Source organism: Eleginops maclovinus, chromosome 3 (genome assembly GCF_036324505.1).
Source record: "Eleginops maclovinus isolate JMC-PN-2008 ecotype Puerto Natales chromosome 3, JC_Emac_rtc_rv5, whole genome shotgun sequence".
In the NCBI taxonomy this organism is placed as follows: domain Eukaryota; kingdom Metazoa; phylum Chordata; class Actinopteri; order Perciformes; family Eleginopidae; genus Eleginops; species Eleginops maclovinus.
In genome coordinates, this window is record NC_086351.1 from 10,742,306 (window position 1) to 10,764,433 (window position 22,128).

General features: G+C 40.8%; 3 protein-coding genes across 4 annotated transcripts; all 3 read right to left on the minus strand.

Moving 5' to 3' along the window:
* Nucleotides 1-1,193: 1,193 nt before the first annotated feature.
* Nucleotides 1,194-4,929, minus strand: fdps (farnesyl diphosphate synthase (farnesyl pyrophosphate synthetase, dimethylallyltranstransferase, geranyltranstransferase)). 2 transcript variants are annotated; one of them, XM_063879982.1, is made up of 10 exons: nt 4,747-4,929; nt 4,172-4,327; nt 3,944-4,084; nt 3,362-3,442; nt 3,114-3,236; nt 2,949-3,037; nt 2,785-2,857; nt 2,614-2,691; nt 2,379-2,513; nt 1,194-1,940 (listed from the first exon to the last, which is right to left on the minus strand). In XM_063879982.1, exons 1-10 carry the CDS (start codon nt 4,747-4,749, stop codon nt 1,740-1,742), a joined length of 1,080 nt encoding a protein of 359 aa, XP_063736052.1. In that variant the 5' UTR covers nt 4,750-4,929; the 3' UTR covers nt 1,194-1,739. The 2 variants fall into 2 exon arrangements, with proteins under 2 accessions (XP_063736052.1, XP_063736051.1); XM_063879981.1 differs by lacking the exon at nt 4,747-4,929 and having other exon boundaries at nt 4,172-4,696.
* Nucleotides 4,930-5,543: 614 nt separating this feature from the next.
* fam189b (family with sequence similarity 189 member B) lies at nt 5,544-13,018 on the minus strand. Its single transcript, XM_063879980.1, has 14 exons — nt 12,785-13,018; nt 12,643-12,699; nt 11,725-11,832; nt 11,455-11,571; nt 10,884-10,991; nt 10,544-10,704; nt 9,963-10,062; nt 9,695-9,767; nt 9,106-9,403; nt 8,582-8,940; nt 8,458-8,499; nt 7,706-7,881; nt 7,448-7,594; nt 5,544-7,315 (listed from the first exon to the last, which is right to left on the minus strand). Exons 1-14 carry the CDS (start codon nt 13,016-13,018, stop codon nt 7,061-7,063), a joined length of 2,235 nt encoding a protein of 744 aa, XP_063736050.1. The 3' UTR covers nt 5,544-7,060.
* Nucleotides 13,019-15,442: 2,424 nt separating this feature from the next.
* rab13 (RAB13, member RAS oncogene family) lies at nt 15,443-20,773 on the minus strand. The gene is made up of 8 exons (XM_063879496.1): nt 20,222-20,773; nt 19,379-19,439; nt 18,430-18,490; nt 18,240-18,317; nt 17,470-17,559; nt 17,147-17,212; nt 16,965-17,015; nt 15,443-16,848 (listed from the first exon to the last, which is right to left on the minus strand). The coding sequence occupies exons 1-8, from the start codon at nt 20,343-20,345 to the stop codon at nt 16,777-16,779; spliced, it is 603 nt and encodes a 200-aa protein (XP_063735566.1). The 5' UTR covers nt 20,346-20,773; the 3' UTR covers nt 15,443-16,776.
* Between the last annotated feature and the right edge of the window lie 1,355 nt (nt 20,774-22,128).

A 22,128-nucleotide genomic window follows, 5' to 3' on the forward strand; every position in this document is an offset into this window, starting at 1 on the left:
GAAATAATCTAGCAGCAGCAATGATCAACACTGAGTCTGCCTTTTTAAAACCCATCTACCGAAGCTATTACTCATATATTTCTCCACAGTGCCCTTCACATCACTGAGGAATATAAATCACTCTAGTAAGCTCACACTGGGCCTTTGTCGGAATAGACATTGAAGCCAACAAACCCTTGAAATAAAAGTAAAAAACAGCAAATGATAGACGCAATTTAACACGTTCACAGTATTTACCCCATGCATGTATCGATCCAACAGAGCTGATGGAGACAGGGAGGAGGAGGGGGGGAGGAGGGGTACCTCCAACCGCATCGCCCTCATATAGCTTACAGGCCCATTCGCCCCTACTATTACTCAAATGTTACACATAATATTTAGATTCCAGTTAAAACCGATGATAAAAATAATAAATGTCTAAACACCGTGAGTTAAATATCACTGTTAATAGCGGAATTCATGTCCCTTGTTACGCAGCCTCCGTGCGAAAATAGTAGGTTTCGCTTATCCGACAACACTATGTAGGTTTATTAGAAAACATATCATTTTTTAAAGATACGTATATATAGAATAATACAAAATGCGACTCAACTCACAGTCAGATTCAAGTAAAGATGGATGAAGGTCTCCATCTCGTCGCGCTCGCTCACATCCCAGTCCGTGTGAAAGTGAATCTCTCTCCGACGGCAGCCTCAGCATCTGTCTTCTCGCGAGCGTCTAGCAAACTATCGCCCCCCCTTCCAACCCAACCCCACCCATCACTTGCTTTATCATCACATTCAATTTATCTTATGTCATTTTCAGCTTCAAGTCCTTCAAATAATTAGTTTTGCGGTGAAGAGCCTCATCTGCCTCTTACATCATCCTATCTGCAGGTCACCCATGCATTTACTAATCTGCCTTCAAGGAAATTAACTAACATACAATTCTCCTCACACACCACCAACTACTGCTTCTAGTCGTGATTATCATCTGCTAATGTATTAACTAGCTTCTTGATAAATTAATAATATTAAATTGTCAAAAACGCCCATTATATTACACCTGAGCCTCATTATTCAATTTAGTTATAATACGTGAGAAAATGTTATCATTTTTGTTTAATAAATGACTGAAACAACTAATCAATAGCCAAAACAGTATATTTTAAGTATTGCACATTATTATTCTGCTTTACAAACATCAAAAACATGTAATAGAAAGAAATGTATTCTTCACATTATTTATTTAAAGAAATAACATTCAGGCCAGTACAGACTTTACAGCAGCAATATAAAAATATATGGAATTATAAAGATACCCTTTGACAGTATGCATCTGCTATATTTACCATTAGCTGTAGTCCCTAATCAATTAATACATTTGTTTTTAAATAATAAAAACTGTTTCTACTCTCTGTTATGTTTCCCTACCTGCTCTGTACTCAACAGTGCACACTACTATGAATGCTAGAGCATATGTGAATCATTTCAGTCACATTTCTTCAATGGGGAAACAAGCAGACATAATGTTGATTATGGATTGTGTTCAATAAATAGGTAGCACGGATCAAAAGAGGCAGGCTGTTTAATGACAGTCACAAGCAGATATCTACAAAATAAGAAACTGTTGGGGTCATGCTGTTTGGAGTCAGTCTTGTCCTTGACAACCCGTCTTTAATAATGGCGAGGAGTTGATCTGTGCGTCATGAAGAAAGCCAAAATGGAACCAGGCAGATGAATCTGAAACTGTTTGACCTCTCACTTGTTCCTCTTGTATATTTTCTGAGCAAAGTTGAGGAAGACTGAGTGAGGAAGATTTTGAGCGTGACATGCAATGAGTTTCTGTAGCCGCTGGTAGCTCTCTTCCTCATATTTGTGGTACAAAGCTGGCATTTGCAGGGTGTTGTACAAAGCTTTGACCTGTTCCACACAGGCATCATCATGACGGGCGTAACATGACTACAAGAGGAGAAGAAGACAGTTTTAAGTTTTGCTAATCTTCAAGAAAGCAACATTGATATCATTTTTTGGAGTCGAGGCAACATCTCACAGGGAAGACTTCAATGATCAGAACCATAGAAAACATAAGTTTCTCTGTTCTAGCACATTATTAGAATAAATCATGTTTTAAATTAGGCAATTTTTAATACATATTTAAGATATTTTGCAGAGAAGCAATTCTGTTTCTGTTTTAAATGTTGAATTGTGTATTATGACTTGTTTTTATGTTATGAGACTTGGCTGACAGTAGGCCTAAATTATATTGTAATACCATACTTTAAAAATGTGCTAGCAACACATTCCCTGCAATCCTATTCGTCCGAAGTTTGCAGCCATGTTAATTGGATACATATACAGTAAGTGTTAAAGAGATAGGGTTGTTATCTGAAGTCCCACCTCCAGCTCTGCTCTCTGCTTGGCATTCATAATTTCGAGGGCCGTCACAACCAGCCAGCTGCATTTGTTATCCTGGATGTCAGTACCAATCTTTCCTGTCACAGCAGGGTCTCCGTAACAGTCCAAGTAGTCATCCTACAAATGATACACATTGGGTGGTTATTAACACTGAATAGTCTGCAGCATATGATTCAATATGTGACGGGAAAGAGGTACGACGTGTTTAAGGAATTACCTGTATTTGAAAGAACTCTCCCATCTCAAGTAGGATGTGTTTGGCATTATTGTGTTCCTCTTCACTCTCAATTCCTGCCTAAAAAATAAGGTGAAGTAGTTAAGAAAAATATTTGATTGGTATTACTTTGTTTCATTTGTACACATGACAAAAGTAAAGAAACAAACTCACCATGTACATTGAAGCTGCCACTGGGAGATAAAATGAGTAAAATGCAGTCTTGTATTTTACAATAGCTTTGTACCTGAAGAACAAGAACATAATCAAATATACACATTTGCTTTTGGAAGCAAAATCCTTCTCTGAACATTTATTTACAGATTTCTCTTCAATACCTTTCCATTGTAAATCTGCTGAGGTCAATCTGACCAGGAGGGGCTGTCATGAGGTCCAGAGCTTGACCGAGCTCGGTCTGGAAAGATGTCTGAAACAGCAGTAAGATGCAGTAAGGACAATGTGTCAATGTGTAAGTGTGTTTAATCAATCAGGACGTGTAGTACCTCAGTAAATAGCTCAAGTAAATGGACGTAGTAGGGTTGCTCCCTGCAATGTCTGCGCAGCAGTCTGTAGATTGACGATTCCAAGAGAAATGAATCATTGATGGCGTCCAGACCAATCCCATCCTTAAAAACAAACACACATGATTCACCTGAGTTACTGAGCACACCATTAAAAGTGGAAAATGAATGATCACATTTCACCAAACAAGGCATATAAGTATCTTTTTGTGGAATATATAAAGCCTCACCTTTTTGTACCAGCAGGGTTGTCCTCTCCGAGTCACAGATCCATCCATCATATCATCTGCCACCAGGAAAAATGCCTGAAGCTGTGAGCAACAGAGACACAGTCGTAACACTTTCCTAATGACTGAGAGCACGTAACACCCTGCCAAAGTGTCATCACAGCAGTCAGTTTGTGTCAGTGCTTGTGAGCTTTAATGACACACTAGGCAGCACATAACCCCCCCCACAACTCTGTAACATTGATCATGTAGAGCTCAAGAAAATCTAGTGGAAATTCAGTGGTTTGAGGTGTAAAGAACCACTATTTTATTCAATATTTCTTACAACAGTTCTCTTTTGCTCGCCCTCTTTTACTTACACTTGTCAAGATAGAAGATACCTGACCATGAACTGATACACAAAAGCCTACACATAGTGCAGCACCACAGGATCTCCTTTATGTGAATTACTTCTGATGCACTTTTATGTTTTGAAAAGTCCTGTTTTTCATTGCATCTTTGCTTATTTAGTTTTTTTCTGTGTACATCCTAAATGTACTTGTTTATTGTAGGTTCATTATAAGAAAACACAAAACCTGTATTTACCAGCTCAATGCACCATCCCACTACCAGGGCCCTCTGCACGGTCTCCTGTGTTAGGTCAGTGGGCGGGAGTAGCTCCCTCAGTGAGCCAATCACAGAGAGGCCTCGGTTCCTCTTGCCTCCAGGGGAATTGTACACCAACACCTAAGAAAAAAAGAAGCCCAGGTAGGATCAAAATGAAATAGCAGTGTTGCACCTTTCAGAGGTAACAAAGCAAGACACCATACATACCTCTCTTAACCTGCTGAGAGCGTCAGCCAGCGCCGGGTCAGATAAGTCCCTCTCTGAAAGCTCCGTCACCAGCTCGTCAAACTGGGCTTCAAACAACCGAGGGTCCGATAACAACGCCTTTTTGCTGCTGTCCGTCCCATTGCAAATTCTGTCTCCCTGAATGGATGAGGTGCACAGCAAAGCAGAGGTGGTTTTTAATTTGAACGGAGAGACGTCACACCACATTGTGCGGAATAATTGGGGGGCATTAATGACCAAGCTACCCAGACGTCTCATTCCCAATCGGCTAAATGTCCTCACTAAGCGTGAACTAGCGGTTCCGGTTTTTATTATAACAACATCTCGTTCAACTTGTTCCGGTTGAACAAAACTACCCAGCTATTTAGCTCCATGGTCTCTTAGCCCACTAAGCTCATAAACAAGAGCCAGGATTACTATTATTGGCTAAAGTTGGTTTCCTTATCGGGGAAAGAAGCGTTAGCTGACGTTTTTTTCTTGCATCCAGCCTGTGTACAAAGCTAGTTATAAACTGTCAAATTAAATATTTGTTTTGTCAAAAACATGCATTTACATACCATAATGATGACTGTCCTCTTGTCCCGTACTGTGAAGTACACAAAAGCTTATTAGTTTTATCTTTTGCTTCTTCGTCTTGCTGTCAAACTGAAGTCTGTGAACGTCTCCTTAGAGGAGGATGTGCAGGTTGTAGTTCGCTGTCACGTTGCAGTCCGTTTTAATATAATGCGAGAGAACTAAATTCCCCAGCATCCATTGCGAATGGCGAGTGGTGCATGTGGGCGTGAACTGTGGAAGGCTCCATTTGACATTGAGCGTTTTGATTGGCCAGTGCAATCGAACCAGGATGGGCTTTTCCATTGGCTAACCAATAAGATTATAGAAGAGGTGGAGTTAAAGTGGAGTGGGGAGATTTGTGAAGCTGGAGGTGAGCCTAACTATTTTAATTACAGAACAACAGATAGAGTAGAAAAAGGAAAAACCCACCGACCATTAACCCTACAGTGTTGTATACGATTTACAAAACATCAACATAAGTATTTGTTTAATTTAATGTCTATCATTTATTTAATATTTTGAAATACATACCTTGCATTGTACGTTTTGCCATTGACACTGCATTTTAAAACTGGAATAGGTGTCATATTAAGATACATTTATTATTCAGGTTTCAAGGCTCTTTCCTGTTAAGCCTGCCATACATATATATACTTATTTAAATAAATAATGTTTTTTGCAAGACAGGAGGTAGAAATACAGCTTAGTACCTTAATAAGGGGGTGTATGTTGTGCCTATTTCTGTGTGCAGGCTAAGTGTAAGTGTGTAGATTTTTTAAATTAGGTACATACATATGAATGTTTTCAAACTGTGTCTTTACTGATATGGAGCCATTATCATCACTTAGTGAGCACACGAAAAATACTTTCCAAAAAAGAAATAACTCCATCTGACACAAATATTAATATACTTCAAAATGTAGAGCTGCCAAAACCAACAAATGTTCACTCTCATCAGCCCAAGTTTTTGTTCATTTACCTCCTATCCACAACCCCCTCAAGTTCAAAGAGAAACCGTACCAACACATAGTGCAAACCCGAACCCAAAACACATTTGTCTGTACATTTATTGCAAGAGACTCGTCTTGTCATCAGAGTGACAGTGCAATGTACTCCTTTTACCTTCCAGGATCCTCCTGCTTTAGCCAGTGTCACAGAGATGCCTGTGCACTAATTTTCAAACCCTATCAAAATCAAATTAGGTTGCAGAGACATTATTTGAGCCATCTGACAGAAAACTTTGGGAGCACAGCGCATTTTGACTCTGACCTTCCCCTTCAGCTATCTATAACACAAACACATCTCCTATGGATACTATCATAGTCTTGGGTGCAAGAGGAAAAAAAAGATATAAGCATCGTCAAACATGCAGTTAAAGACATTCTGAGGACGTGTTACGTAGTTTCACAGACGGTCAGGGTTGAATGCACAAGGTTCCTGCTGTATTTCGGGGGCTGTAGCAAAACATGCACATATGCAAATCATACCACCATGTCCAAGGGCCACCAACAGAGAATACATTTCAAACGCTTAGCATGTGTCTGAGGCGTGCATTAATGTCAATGTTAAAAATGCTGGCTGCCTTTTTGAAGGCCAGTGTGAAAGTGGAAAAATGTGGAGAGTGTGGGTATCTGAATTGTGAAAATAAAAGACAAAATTAGCAACTCAGTAAAGATGTTTCCATGTGCAAATGCAATCTCGTCTGTTCATCTTACATTATATACTCAGCTAACTATATGTCTATTGAGGTCCTTTTTTTGATCAATGAAAGACAAAAAATAAGTGTTTCCATGATCACTTCACCTGAGTGATCCGGTGGATGAATAGCAATGTACAAAAGAGCCAGAAGTATATAGCAACCCATAATAATGCAGTTTACCGAATGTACATGTGAGTAAGTGGTTGTTGAAGCATGAATGTTGGTCGAGTTCTGTATCCAGTCTTGGGGAAAAATATGTCTGCTGATCAGAGAGGGGGAGTGGAGAATACAGCAGAAAAGATGCTTCCCATTTGCTGTTCGAACAGGGACCCACTGCCAGGCATTTAGTGACTCTTTCACTGATGTTGAGCAGTGAAATAGTGTGAGCTTTGGGCTGATGTTCAGAGTGATAAAGAGCACCACTGAATAAGGCCATTTGGACACTTGGTTTCGGCAAACTGACCAAAGAGGAAAAGAAGGGAACACTTTCCCATTTCTAGAGCTAGATATCGCCACTCAACCGTCTCAGACTTTCATTAGCCTGCCTCCTAACTTCCTAACAACCCTATCAACTCATATTCTTCCAATTTTCCTCCTCCATCCCTCCTTCCCCCTGCTCACAGTGCAGACTCTGAGTACAGAGCTCCCGATGACCCATGCGGTGGATGAGGTGTCACTAGTCGGCAAAGTGACGCAGAGGACGAGTAGCTTAAATCTCCACAGCTTCGAAGGTGTATTCCCTCTGGTGCTTGACTGCCGTGGTGCCGGTTATGTCGACTGTCACTATGGGAATGGTGGTGTCCACGGCGATGAGAGTGATGTGAGTGATGATTGGGGTGTCCTCGGCTGGTGCTCCAAGGGGTCAGCAACACCTGGAGATGAGTTTGTCAAACAAATATTTATGCCAAGTGGATATGGTTTAACTCGCCAAAACACTGAATTTTTCTGATGAAGTGAGCTGGAGACAGGGAAATAAATCAGCTGAATCAAAGATGGTTTCATACTTGTTCCAATTGCAGATGGTTGGTGGCAGCACCCTCAACTACACTCCTTCTCTTAGGCCCTTGCCCTGTGCTCCCAGCGTGCTCGGAGGAGGGTGATATGTTGCGTTTGGAGCGCTGCAGGAAGCGAGCCACAAGACCTCGAGTCACCTGAAGGAAAAGTAAAAAAAGAGGAGATAAATAAGACCAGGTTTTGCTAAGACTTCCATGTGAAGAACAACTTAAGCACTTTTTATTGTTTCTGTATCATGTTTTTTTTACCTTAAGGTCTCCCAGGGAACGGTGACAGTCTTTAGGTAAATGCAGTGGTGGGGTGGGGGGATGTTTAGCAGGGACTGGAACCCCTGTGGCTGCAGATTTCATGCTGCTTTTCCTTGGCAGAGCTGCAGCAGGATTCAAAGAGGTGCGGGGCAGAAGAAATGCCTCAGAGGATGGACCTATCAGAGACCAAGACAAATATTTTTGCATATTTACTCATCCTTTTGCTTGTCAGATAAGGGATTTAGGGAGAGATAAAGCCAAAATGACTTACCAAAATAAGCATGAAATAAATATACATTACTAAATAAACTGCAAAATAGGAAAGCAGTATAACTACCTTTCTGTCATATACTAATCTATTCATAAGCACAACATTCATAAATCAGAGTGCTTCAATTGATAAATCCATGTAAATGAGGAACTGGTGAGGCTCATTATTGTTTCCTCAGCGGAGTCTAATTGATCAATCTGAAATCAAATCACTGCTTGTTTAGATCTTGTGAGATATAATCATAAATCACATTTTACCCAGTGACCGGTCAGTGTAGAATCTGCAATAGTTTCTAAGAGGGTTTGATAAATGAAAGTCATTAGGCGCATATTTGTTGAATTATATCTAATTTAAACAATTTAGAATGGTTTTCCTTTCTTGGCTTTTTTTGCCTTTAATTGGAAAGCTAAATGTGAAAAGTGAGATTGAAAGAGAGACACAGTAATGACATGCAACAAACAGATCTTGCCGCAGCTCTTACCTGTGTCCATGGATACTTTGCTGTCTCCAGAGCCAAAGTCAACTAGAAAAGAGGAAATACAAGGACAGGTTATGTACAATAAAATGGTACAGAGGAGATGTACTCCTTTTCTTGACTGACTTACCTGTGTCGGTGGAAGAGCCGAGGCCTGGTTCACTGTGTGACCTCACAAGACGCAGGAGCCCTTCACTATCCCTTCTTACCCGCTCTCCATTCTTTTCAATCTTCCCGGGTTTTCGTCGAAGGTACAATGGTTGACCTGTTAGCGGAGGCCCATAACTTTCACCAGCACTCTGCTCACATGTAGCTGAGGATGAAATGGGAGGAGCAGAGGGGTTTGGGGTAGCTCCTGGGCGTGAGGGAGTGGAGGGCTGAATTCGAAACTCTGGGATGGAGGATCGCTGTGGAGAGCTGGATTTCCCGATCGCCTCAAGCTGGGAACAGCTACTAGCTATCACTGCCTGGCGACGCAATAATGGAGACCTGCGGGACAGAGGAGAGCATTAAAACATCAACTTTAGAGCTGTTGAATTACCCTTTTTGTAGAGCACTCTCTGCTGCATTTCTTTTATAAAAAGGTGCTATACAAATACAATTTAATATATTTTTAAATTAAAGAATAGTGTCTGTATATGCGTGGATCCTCACCTGTATGTGGTGGTTGCTGTGCTGGGTGAAGAGCAGGAGTTCGACCTCTCTCCTCTGATGAAGCGTCTGGCTCTCGGCCCACCTGCCAAAGGACTTTCGGGCGTCTGAGACGGGGGACCACGAAAGCTGATGTACTCCCCGCTGTCTCCAACGTCTCCCCCTTCACTCATGTTCCTGTGGCCCCTCTCCCCATGGGTCCTTAGCCCAACCTCCATAAGACAGGAGTCCTCAGAGGGAGAGGAGTCATCAGGGATGTCCACGATCTCTGACATCAACAGAGATCCACTGTCCATGGACACTAATAAATAAAGGTACTTCGTTATATTGAGAAACATATTATGCTTTATATTTATAGTAAGCTTCTCTTTATTTTGTTTACCTAAGTGATAACTGAATTAAGTTAATGGCTTGTTTTATTAAATTAAATGTTGCTATATGTTTCATGATTTTCAGTTTCACCTTTTGAAATACAGATATAATTTATGCATAAATTGCTGCTTAAAATATACACTCACTGATTCTGAAACAGTGGCCCTCTCCAAATATCCCATCAGCACATTTACAAATTTTAGGATGAACATCTTCTCACCTTCTCCACTGAAGGCAGTAGAAGTTCCTCTCTCTCCAGATAGCTCAGTGCCGTGGTGGTCAAACACTGTTGCCTTGATAATCAAAATAAACAAGGATAGCATTGAATTAAACACACACACACACCCACACACACACCCACCACACACACACACACACACACACACACACACACACACACACACACACACACACACACACACACACACACACACACACATACACACACACACACACACACACACACACACACACACACACAAACTCACCTGGCTTGCAGCTCTTTGTCCCATCACAGCTTCATAAGGAGGGGGGCAGTCGGTGGGGTAGAGAGGAACAGGGCTCTCCATGGAGCCATTATACGTGATGCTGAGCGTTAATTAAAAAATATCAAACAATCATTATTTTGCACACTTAATGATGTTCAATGTGTAAGTATTCTAATAGTTTGAATGGCTATTAAAGGGTTCCTTTCTTTCAAACAAAAACATTTCCATAATAAATAATTATGTTACACCCACAGCATCAATGTTTATTTTTATCAGCTCTTTATAATATATTTTTTGATCACAATTAATCAATGTTAAGCTAGCTCCCATTGCTCCATGTCTGGTGTAAGATGCCAGGAGACAACAAACAAATATCAATACAGGATTGTTTTCTTTTAATTATCTATATATCTTTGGTCATATTAAACACCAAGCATTGTATAAGGACAATAAATGAATTCCTTACGTTGAAACCACAACAACATTTGTAGATTAAACACTTTGAATACTTGTATGAACCCTGTATGACACAATGCACATTATTAATGTTGAAGTATTAAAACATTTATTGAAGGTGGTACCTCTGAGCGTCTGTTTCAGAGCTGCAGGTGTACTCTGGAGGATAGTATGGGGGCGGAGGGATGGGTGGGACAAACTCTTCAAAGTCCATGATGTTGGTCAGGAAGGCGTCCTGAGGAGTGGTGCATTCTGGGTTGACTGAACGAGAGCGATGTGGGGCCAGCTAGGCAGGGAAAAAAGGAAAACATATCAAAATCATTCAGCAGATAAATGTAATGAGCTTCAATACAGTACAAGTCTGTACTCAAATGTGCAGCGGTGTAGTTTATTGCTGAGTGCTTGTCATTTGTGGGGGGGAAAAGCCTGCCTGGTAAATGTAAAATGTGCTGTGTCTGTACTCACCAGGTGCACAAGGTCCAGAGAGAATATGTGGATACTGCAGGTTACAGTGGACAGAGTGCAGATGATGGTGGAGAGAATGCTGAGACCGCATGCGCTGAACAAAAGGTCCTTTGGAGAAATATGCATTCAGAAAATCAGAATCTCACCATGGCATTTTATTAGTGGGAGTATTTCATATTTATATGATAGATTCACCTTTATCCCAGTCTGTTTTAAAACTAAAGTCAGTTTCCCATGCCCGATATAAACACTGAAACTTGTTTTGTTTTTCCCTGTTGAGCTGCAATGGAAGGATATGCAGTAAAGGCTAACCAGGGAAAAGGGTCTCAAATTAGCCTTGGTCAAAAATGTATCATGTGATTTTTGCATTGTCCCTGAAGATCTTATCAATAAGTACATGTGTATAACCCTAATGGCTTTACTTAGATTTAGATAGACTTTTGAATACATTTGTGCATAAAAAACAAGAACTTTGTCCTTCAACACATATTTGAATGGGCAGTTTGCACATCAGGAATCATTACAACATGAAAACTCCTTTCTATCTCCTGCATAGAAAGAAATGACTTACCTTTAGCTGATGTCTGACCGAGTGACAGTCAGCATTCAGGTAGAGGACCAGGGTTTCCTCCTCTGTGATGGAGCAGGACTGAGTGGGCGCACAACACACACACAGACCATTCTCCACCTACACACATTCCCAAACAGAGGATTGGTGTGAAGTTCAACACTGAACACTAAATACACATTCAAAATTATTCCTGACACGTTCCCTGTGCATCTGGCTTTCAAGGGCATTTCAGCATGTGGCAGAAGACAACACTTGAGTAATGTCGTGTACCTGGCAGGTGAGCATGGACTTGACCATCTGTGCGTTCTGACAGGAGAGCATGGAGCCGGCCAGACTGAGGATCACACACACTGCAGACAACAGCATGAACAGTGACACCTGTGGGGGAACACAGAGCCACATTTTGATGAGGAGGAGGTTGAGAAAACACATGCAATGTAGGGAAGAGAGTGTGCAAAGTTGAATTCTTCTGTCATAGACTAGGTGATTTCAGTGATAAACATACTTTCAGCCATGGAGAAGTCAGTGAAGTTACCTGGATTGTAATTTGTGTGAAAGTTGTAATACACAACTTTCACACAAAGAGAAAAGAACAGATAAACTTGGACAAAAGACCAGCTTCAGATTTGACAGTGCATCACCCCATTCCTCTCAAACACAATGGAAACATTATGCCCTCCATGTCATAGCAAGATCAACCACTCCCAAATTTGCTGTAGATTTCTTAGTTTCTATTTTTTTGCTGAATGTGTACATAGATATAGTCAAAAACCTTGTAAAATGGGGCCCCTTAGAAATACTGGAAGCACCATACATTTTTTTCTTCTGATTTCAAAGTCAGAATCACAGTTTAATCTAAAATGGAAGAGAAGTACTTAACATGTTAATAATAAATGAAAACTCAAGGATGTAAAAATTCCTTGACAACCTCATCTGCTGAAGAAGATCTTATATGAATGATGGCACAGAGCAACATAAGAGACCTTGTGGAGAGATGATTTCTCAAGCTTTCACTTGAGTTGATATTATAGTGGTCATATTTGTAGTCAGATTTGGTTGACACATCTGTGGTTTTCTGAGTCTCTTTGTTTTCTCTTTAACCTGTAAATCCAGCATTCCTCCATGGCATATGGTTTTTCACCTATAGCTAACAGACTTTGATGCTCCTTTAATCAGAACTATACATACCACCAGTGTCAGAGGTCTCCTCCATGAGATTATTCCAACTATTCCTGATGCCACCACCTGCAGCCAATCAGAAAACACAACATTCAGTATCTCTGCTGTGATATTCAAAATACTGTATGTTTTCAGTGAGTTTTACACTTACAAAGAATCCAGCCCAAAATGGACAAGACTGCCTGACGCGAGCTGAAGAGGTGAAGGCCATGCTGGTGAAAGAGAAGGCCAGGACCATGGCCCCGAGGCCCAGGTGGCAAAGCCCCAGGTAGAGGAGCAGCCGTGCCCCACCAGGCCCCCGGCCCGACATGCCCCTGCGGCTGTCAGACCAACCTCGAGACCCCGAGGCCGAAGCCACGCTGCTGGAGTCCGACGGTGAAGGCATGTCAGGCTATTGTATGTGTGTGTGTGTGTGTGTGTGTGTGTGTGTGTGTGTGTGTGTGTGTGTGTGTGTGTGTGTGTGTGTGTGTGTGTGTGTGTGTGTGTGTGTGTGTGTGTGTGTGTGTGGAGGTGGCTGGGAGAGGTTTACTCTGAGTTTAGAAAACCAAATTCAGCTGTGTGGGTAGAAGTGCAGGCGAGTAGAAGTGGGAGAGACATAAATCCTGGCTTCAGAGCTCCACTTCGTCACAATTATGCACCAAGCTCTCTACTGGCAGGTACCATAGGTTCTGCGCAATGCCCCATGGTGTGCGCTATAGTCTAGTGAGTGAGTCCAAGAACTTTGTCAGCAGAAAGTTGAGAATTGAGCAGCCACTACACACTCACAGCCACCACAATAAGCTCATTTTCAGCCATGATAACATAGACTGAGTCAATAGAATATCTCTTTTAGCCCATATAGATCAAAGGCCAATATAGCCTTAAGAATCCAGTCTATGATTCAATGATTAAAACACAATCGCATGAATGAGGCAAGTTTTTGGGCAACCTATGCATAATTGTCAATATTGTCAGATTTTTGAGGGTCCCTTTTATCCATCTTCTGCCTTCCACCTCTTCCTCCTCTCGTCAGTGGCATTGCGGTAACTGGATACCCGAGCAGCAGGCCGCAGATTTAAAAGCGTCCCAAAGAGAGCAGCTGATCACTCGTTTCTCCCCCAGCAATCAGAGATGACAGGAGCCGGTAAGTCCGTGTTTCTAATCACCAGGAGGAGCATCATCCAAACATGTGCGACTTTATGTTTGGTCCTCATCCTGTCAAGGCAAAAAAAAAAGAAGACGGTGTGGAGATCAAAGCCCCAAGATTACATCGGTTCGTTCGGGAAAGCGAGACTAATCACCTCGACGTGAACAGGAAACAAATATCCTACATCGATTTTCAAACTGCACCAAAAATAGCAGCCTGGCAGGAAATGTTCTTTCCTCACAGCTTTCTATCTTTGACAACTCCGCCTCGGGGGTTTTGCGATGGTCCACACACGCACCTAGACCCCCCCCCCTCTCCTCCTCCACCGCCTCTTCCCTCCCTGCAGTCACGCGGGCATCCCGTTCAGCCCGTGTGTTTGTGAGCGTGTGTGTGTATCCCGGACGTTTACCTTACTGCCTCCCACCACCAGACGTCACATAACAACATAGCCTACCTATATCCGGGATAACATCTTTAAGTCCAACCGAGTGTGTTCTCCAATTCTTCTTCTTTTAACTCGCCCCTCCCTCTGCAGCCCTGTCCTCCTGTGTTCCTCGCTACAGCTCTGGGAACGAGATGTATCGTGTTTGCAAACCGAAACCTGCCCTGCGTGATGACAAGGCACGCAGAGGACGTGTATGAGCTTGAAGATGCGGCAGGCAGCGTCGTGGTGCTGATGCTGGAAAGGAGGGGCAGTTGCCTAGCGACAGGTTCCTGCTGCTGCAATAAGGGGGTGGGGGTACTCACTGATCGATGCTATTGGCAGGACAATGGTTAAACAGAAGGAATAGGTGGGTCCTAGAAATGAGAATGAGTATGTATTACTGGTGCCTGTTTTAGTTTTCATATCCAGCAGGACAACAGACATGACTTCCTCCAAGTGTCCATTAGTGTCCTTGAAACACAAAGCCACTTTCTGCCCTGTAACTGCAATCTGCAATCAAACACACACTTAAAGGATCTAAAAAAAAGTGCTGTACAATGTGGGCCCCTTTCTTTTGTTGTGGGAGGAAACCACATTTAGCTGCATATACTTATAGGCCTATATGTTGACACATTCCAGTTATGTAAGAGTCCTGGTATGTGTATACTTGGCATCTGGATTTAAAGGGAATTTGTACTTTTTATAGTAGGCCTTCAAACACTTGTATCAAAAATGCCTATATTCCTGTTTCAATTTCGTTTTTCTTGCTCTATTATTACCCTGTGTTGTTGTTGTTGTTTGGGGTTTCTTGTTCTTTACTGATACTAAATAACTCAAAGTACAGTTGTTTCCCAAAGGCTGATAATGATGAATAAGGAAGTTTTGAAAAGAAAACATGCATAATACACGATGAACTTGCAATACATTATTTTTTGTGTTTGCTTGGTTTATGTGGCCTATATGTTATGTTTCTGATTCTCTTTGCATGTTAACTTTTGTTGATTTCATTATAAAGACATAGAATAAATCTTGAAATAACCTGAGTGCTAAACAGCCACAAAATAACAAGTACATTTCTAAAACACATCACAGCATTGACCTTTAAAATAATACATCAACAATGCCACATTGTTGGATATCTATCCATCCTGGAATCCTCTGTTGCTACACCTGACACTTTCTTTTCCCCAAACAAAAAAAATAGCTTGTTGTTTTGTACTGACCAACAGACAAATGACAACACACTCATTATGTTAATGTTAATTTTTTTATTTATCAAGTAGCAGGTCTGGAAATGTACATACAAAAGTGTGTGGCGGGTCTTAAAAGACACTGAATGTTAAAGAAATATATAAAAGGCAGATACAGGGAATCCAGTATGTCTGTCCGGATCAGATGAGCACCATTAGTCAGAGTCATTTTGAATTATCTGAAATTGCTTGAACAGGGGGACTGTCTTGTCAGATGTGGCTAATGTGTGGTAGTTTTAGAGTTTAACCAGGCACTTCAGATAAAAGGCAAGACCCACTAAATCAATTTGAAGTGAGGGACATGTGAACGCTGTTGCTTCCCTCACATCCTGTCCATTCACTTGCTTTATCCATCATTGTTTCATCTCTCCACTCATCTTCTCATATTGCACTTATCTCTGTTCCTATCATCCACATTCTCAATCATTCATTTGTTAAAACAAAGCTTGTTTACCACCCGTGTTTGTTTCAGATTAAACCTCATGCATTCATCAACTTCTCTTACGATGTCACCCAGAAATGTCCACATTATACACTGTGGGTGGAATGTTATATCTGCTACCGTAGATTCTGATGGATTAAATAAAATATTGAAACATTTAATTAATTTGATTGGCACAACATCAACAATGGAATTGATCCCTATCCTGTATGTTACTGCAAGAATGGGATGCCAACTTGTCTGTGTTTCCTGATATAATATTATACAAATCTTAGAATACAAAAAGGGATCTGCCTGTTTAGTACTTAAATAGTCCAACAGAATGTATGAGCCTACAGTGAGAAATCAAGCAGATAAAACCACTTTCCAAACCTTTTCCACAAGCCCCAAAAAGCTGGCTCTCTTTTTTTTTTACAGAACTAATTGTTTAAAAAAACACAGCTAAAGTTCTCTAAAGTCAGCAAGCGATGCTGTTGTAGAGATAATAATGTTGTGAGAAGCCAGAGAAAAACAAGGTGGAAATAAAAATGTATAGCTCAATTAAACATGATGGAAACTGCTTGGTGAAATGCTGTGTCAGATATCTCTTTAAAGTCTTCAAAGACCCCATCTTTGCAACATATTGATGATACTATAATACAATACATGATACATAACACTACCGCAGTAGCTGTAGCATAAGATACGCTCAATTGGAAATACAGGCATCACCACGTTTTTTAAATTTCAGCTCAGGAAACAAAATTTCTTGGTTTGGTGTTTTCACATTTAGCAGCTGTTTGTATTTCATATGTGAGCCCACTAGATGCAGACAGAAAACCTGCTGTATTTCTTCCAAGTAATACTGATGTGCTCTTAGTTTTGTATGGCGTAATCTTACGTCTGCTGGGCAACCTTATATCTAGAGAAGAGCACATTTGGAGGCTTTTTTCTCTGTACTGCTTGTGATTTTCACCTCTCGGCCTGTGGGGCCCTGTCAGAGAAGGAGACATAGACAAAGAGAGGAAATTACAGTCATGTATAACATAAAGTCCTATATTGAGGGAGGAGCAAATGCTTCAGCATGGTATTTTTTCTATTCTAACTTACTTGTTTCTTGCTTGATTTCTGTAGTATGTCAAGTGCCAATGCGAGGAAAGACTAAAGCAAACATAGAAAGAAAGTGTTTAGCATTTTAGAAGAATCCACATGATAACATAACAGCTCATGAGCTAAGTCTAATGAGGTATGGAGACATTGTTTTGTTAGTCATTGGTTATATTCTGGCTCACCTCGTCCACATTGATGCTGGACTTTGCACTTGTTTCGAAGAACCTGATGCCATGATCTTTTGCCAACTGCCAACAATAGATAATATAACAGTACGTCAGAATATGGCAAACAATCACCTCCTGCTTCTTATGTAAAGTAAATGCGAAATCTGATACACTCAATATCGTTCTCAAACAATAACTGCCTCATGTGTAAGAAAAAAGATACAAAGAGGCAACGAGTCGCTCTCATACAATCACTAAACTTCAGTGTAACAGGAATGAAAATACGACAACACATACAGTACATAGGGAATAGTCAAGTTTATGTTTGGTCATCTCACCTTTTCTCCCGTCTCCCTGGAAACTTTCCGCTTTGCTTCAATGTCGCACTTATTGCCTAGTAACATTTGACTGACCCCAGCTGATGCATTCTGGGAAAGAGGGAATGCAGTTAATTGATTATGTTCAGTTCTTGTCTACAACTAAATTTATGAGCAGAGTGTACACTCAAGAAGAGATCAAAGTGTAGGGGAAAACACATCTTTGCGTCAAGTCTGCACTAAACAACCAGAATAATCTGCTCTTACAGCTCTGAAGCCCTTCCTGTTAAAGGGTTTAGCTTGCCTGGTCAAATGCAAACTAACCCTCTTCAGATCCTGCCCTCTTTTGCACATACTGTCCCTAAATGGCACATAGTAAAACTTTTTTTGCATACCGTTAGGTTTTTAAAATAAAATAAAAAGCCATTTAATTAAACGAAGAGTCACACACACTGATAAATTAAACATATTTGGGTTTTGGATTACTTTAAAAAAAACATCTGACATTGTTTAACCAAATTCATAAGTAAGTCGAGAATTATTGTTAGTAATTGCAGCTTTAATATATGAAGTAAGGGACAACCAGGGGTAAAAGCAATATATGCTTTAGGTATGATTTAGGTTAACTGACCATTTAAATTCCCCTGTTGTGCAAGTTCCCTGCTTTGTTGTTGTTGTTGTAGTAAGTTAAGACTCATACTCATGACTAATATCCGCACTACTGACCAAACATAGTTTTCTAAAAAACTATTTCCTGATAACTTTCCCCAACAGTTTGGAAAGAGTCTCACTTCTTTAATGCTCTTCATCCAGTTCTGGATGTTTTCAAAGGACTTCTCGTCTGTGATGTCGTACACCAGGACGATGCCCTGAGAGAGAGGATTTAAAGGAGTCAGTTAAAGTTACAGAGCGAATACAAAGCGATGGTGATGTCAGCCATGAATATCCAGTTTGCTTGTTCTGCTGGCATCCTGTGCTCACCATGGCTCCTCTGTAGTAGGCTGTGGTAATGGTCTTGAATCTCTCCTGCCCTGCTGTGTCCCTGCACAGAGCACACACAGGCAGAGTAAGAAAAATGTGCCGGATGCATGACATTGTGCTGAAAACGTTAAGTAAAAAGAAAGTTGCAGAACAATGCATTCAAACAAATGTTTTACTCTGCTATCACAATAGTAATATTTATAGGTTATGGCTCAAATCAGCCTTAATAATTTGGAAGGGAATATTATGGGAACATCCATATTCCATACCCCTCACCCCAAGACAGTTTTGAGCTATCTATTCAGCATGGACAACAGGATTTTATCTGATGCTTATCAGGTGATTAACTCTGAGTATGTGCTAATCATTTCTGGATGGAGGTACAGGGTCCATTTGTTGAAGCAGAATTCCTCCCTATGTCAGTAACACTAATCAATGGGTTACTCCTGAGGACGGACAGAAGCATAAAGAGTCAATTAGCCAAATAAAGATTTTATTTTTTAAACATTTAATGTGATTTTTGTTTGCTTATTTATAATTTTCATCTCTATGTTTTTGAGATGTATGCCTTTAATAATTTCTCCTCCTCTTCTTGTAGTGAATGGCTTGTGATGATTTGTTGATTGTGTTTATCTCTCCCTGATTGCACATGTGTTCTTATATAATGTGTTTTATTGTGATATGTGGTCTTAATTCAGCAATTTCCATTTCTCTAAGACAATTCCATCCCAAAGGCTTCAATAAAGTAACTTTAACTCCAATGTTTCAGTTGAAACTTGCTTTGCATAACATAAAGGGACTCTCTCTGTTGGGCTGTGTGACGGACATATGGACATAACCCAGTCATGAAGTCCAGATCATGAAGTAGATCTGGACAGTAGGGAGGTTTCTCTTTCCTCTCAGAAAAAAACTAAGCATTTTACACAAGCAACCACATATCATCTCTTACCAGACTTGTAGTTTCACTTTCTTTCCTTCCACTTCAATGGTTTTCACTTTAAAGTCGATGCCTAGGAAGATTAGAGAGACAATTAGTTAAAAAACACACACACACACACACACACACACACACACACACACACACACACACACACACACACACACACACACACACACACACACACAGGTTACTTATGCATTGGTGGAGAATAATCACATTTTGACCACCATTTACAAACATTTTTTATAGAAAAGGCAGCTCTGAATCACACACTGAGTTTAGCTTAGGTATTATTTTCTGCTGCATGGACAAGCTGTCAGACAGACAGACAGACAGACAGACAGACAGACAGACAGACAGACAGACAGACAGACAGACAGACAGACAGAGGCAGAGGAGGGAGGGTGTCCTGTGAGAGAAAAAGAAATGCATGCCAGAAAGCCAACCATTCTTCTGGGAACGTCGAGATGGTATAAGAGATAGGAATGAGGGTGGGTCGACCATTTGAGAGCCAAGACAGAGGAATGAGATTTGAGGGAGAGATGGGGGAGAGGGTCAGGGAAGAGTCAGCACACACGGTAAGCCAGAGCAAAAACATTCAACAAGACACAAAAGACCAAAAAAAGATGAGACAGACTGGAAAAAGAAAGAGAAATGAGAGAGCATGGACTTGTTGAGACATGAAAGCAGTCTGGGAAACCAGTCGGTACAGCATGACATAGAGGAATAATTAAATGCCAGCATTCAGCAAATATTTGTCTTACTCATGTCCTAAGTTTCAGACAGGCCAATCATGAACTGGTGCAGAAATGTGTTTGATTACATGGTAAACATTAAACAGTGACAACGTACCAATGGTGGAAATGTAAGTGGAATTGAAATTGTCCTCAGCAAAACGGATGATCAGACATGTTTTTCCCACTCCGCTGTCCCCAATGAGTAACAATTTGTAAAGCAAATCATACTTTTTCGCCATGGCTGGATTTGTTTCCTCAAAGTTCAAGCTGAAAGGGGAAAAGCTGTAGTTGTCCCTTTGTTAAAGCACTTTCATCGACTGACGTCTTCAGAACTATGGTTGCAAATGTGATTAAAATGAAGTACGCTTTTTAAAACTCCATGTAACGTGTAGATCCTTTTTCTTTTTTTCTCCTCCCAGACTTGTCACCGGTAAATTCCGATCCCCCTCAGTGCCTCTGTGTTGTGTTTGGACTGCATCAACTACATAAACTCCATCAAAAGTTTTACTGTCTACTGCCGATCAGTCTTCAACAGCAGATCTGTTCATTATTCAATTTGCTGTCATCCAAAAAGTCAATATCACTCCGTTTACACGCGTACGGGTATGGCTACGTGTTTTTTCTGCCTTCCAAAAAAACTCAGATCCGCTGAAACGTTACGTAGTGTGGGAGTACTTCATGGGAGGGACGGTTCAGACATGCCGGTACCTGGTAGGACCACAAGATGGTGCTATTCAACCAGAAAACAAAGTCACAAACAGAGGTCGCCATTTCCCACCATAAAGGTCATAAATCATCAGTGTTGTGCCAGTTCACAGCTTTTCTGAACTAGTTCAAGTTCAGTTCATACATGCTCAAAGTGAACAGTTCACGTTCAAAGTTCACAATTTTAATTCTGAACTAGTTCAAAGTTCAGTTCATTTCACTTTTTTCGTGAGATATTCAAATAAATACTTTTTTTCACACTACGAGCTAGAAATCACTATACGTTCTTTGAAACTGTTCATTGTAGACATTTGCTCATAACACTGCTATTGTGGGTTTCTTAACAGGTGCTGAAACTTGTAGCAATACAGACAAGATAGACCAGTTCTATACTTAGTGCAATGAAATCAACTAGCATTCAATTAAATAAAGAATATATAATATGAAATATGAATATATTATTTGATATATATCATATTATATATACCTATGTGTGTGTATGAAATGAGCAAAACTCTTGAATTGCATTCACACTGGATGGATGTTTTAATTCAATGTGCCGTTTCAAATTCGAGAAGGACGTTGTCGATGTCCTAACTTGTTTTGGCTGCGCAGGTGGACACATCTTACACAGGAAGGAAAGATGTTTGCCGTCGGGGTCTTGGTTTGCAAGAGTGTAAAATTGTTTTAAATGTTCGTGAGGAGAATCGGAGTCCGTCTCCGTGCCATCACTTCCACTAGCCATCTTGTTTTTTGTTTTTTTTAACCGCAGCGCTTTCTCTCACTCTCGTCATTGGTCTCTGTATCTCTCTCTCTCGAGCCCCCAGCCCTCCGCGCTCTCGGCGTTGCTATGCCTAAGCCGCTCTGCTGCAATTCATCATGGGTAACGTCGTGCGGAAGCCAGTACGTTTCAACTATTCAACTCAACTATTCTCAGCCGGACACTACGTTGCCCGCAATGCATTGCGCATACAGTGCCAAAACTATTTCTGCGTTGATACATGATTTAAGCGGCACCTACAGGAGGGAGGAACTTTCTCTCTCGTTGCGTTTCAAAAGAGAAAACAGATGTCACTCAGTTTTCAATGGAAAACAAATGCCAACGTTCATTTACAGTGATGTCTGCCGTTCATGACACATAATGTGAACTAATTCACGTTCAAGTTCTTTATTGAAAAATGTGTTGCGTTCAGTTCAACGTTCACGAAAAAATGAGCGTGTTCAATGAACGCGTTCTTTTGAACTCGTTCACGCACAACACTGTAAATCATTATTGTTTAAAATAAATGTACATTTTCTCAATCAAACTGGGGGACA

Excerpts from the sequence above, each read along its gene's own strand:
- fdps (XM_063879981.1), bottom strand. The coding sequence starts at position 4,447 with ATGAGACGTCTGGGTAGCTTGGTCATTAATGCCCCCCAATTATTCCGC. Across the intron at positions 3,443-3,943 it reads TGGGATGGTGCATTGAGCTG|CTTCAGGCATTTTTCCTGGT; the intron begins GTAAATACAGGT and ends TGTTGCTCACAG. Across the intron at positions 2,514-2,613 it reads GAGAGTTCTTTCAAATACAG|GATGACTACTTGGACTGTTA; the intron begins GTAATTCCTTAA and ends TATCATTTGTAG.
- rab13 (XM_063879496.1), bottom strand. The coding sequence starts at position 20,345 with ATGGCGAAAAAGTATGATTTGCTTTACAAATTGTTACTCATTGGGGAC. Across the intron at positions 19,440-20,221 it reads CACTTACATTTCCACCATTG|GCATCGACTTTAAAGTGAAA; the intron begins GTACGTTGTCAC and ends TAATCTTCCTAG. Across the intron at positions 16,849-16,964 it reads AGAAATCAAGCAAGAAACAA|GGCCCCACAGGCCGAGAGGT; the intron begins GTAAGTTAGAAT and ends CTTCTCTGACAG.
- fam189b (XM_063879980.1), bottom strand. The coding sequence starts at position 13,018 with ATGCCTTCACCGTCGGACTCCAGCAGCGTGGCTTCGGCCTCGGGGTCT. Across the intron at positions 10,705-10,883 it reads CTCTGGACCTTGTGCACCTG|CTGGCCCCACATCGCTCTCG; the intron begins GTGAGTACAGAC and ends TTCCCTGCCTAG. Across the intron at positions 9,768-9,962 it reads GACAAAGAGCTGCAAGCCAG|GCAACAGTGTTTGACCACCA; the intron begins GTGAGTTTGTGT and ends TTGATTATCAAG.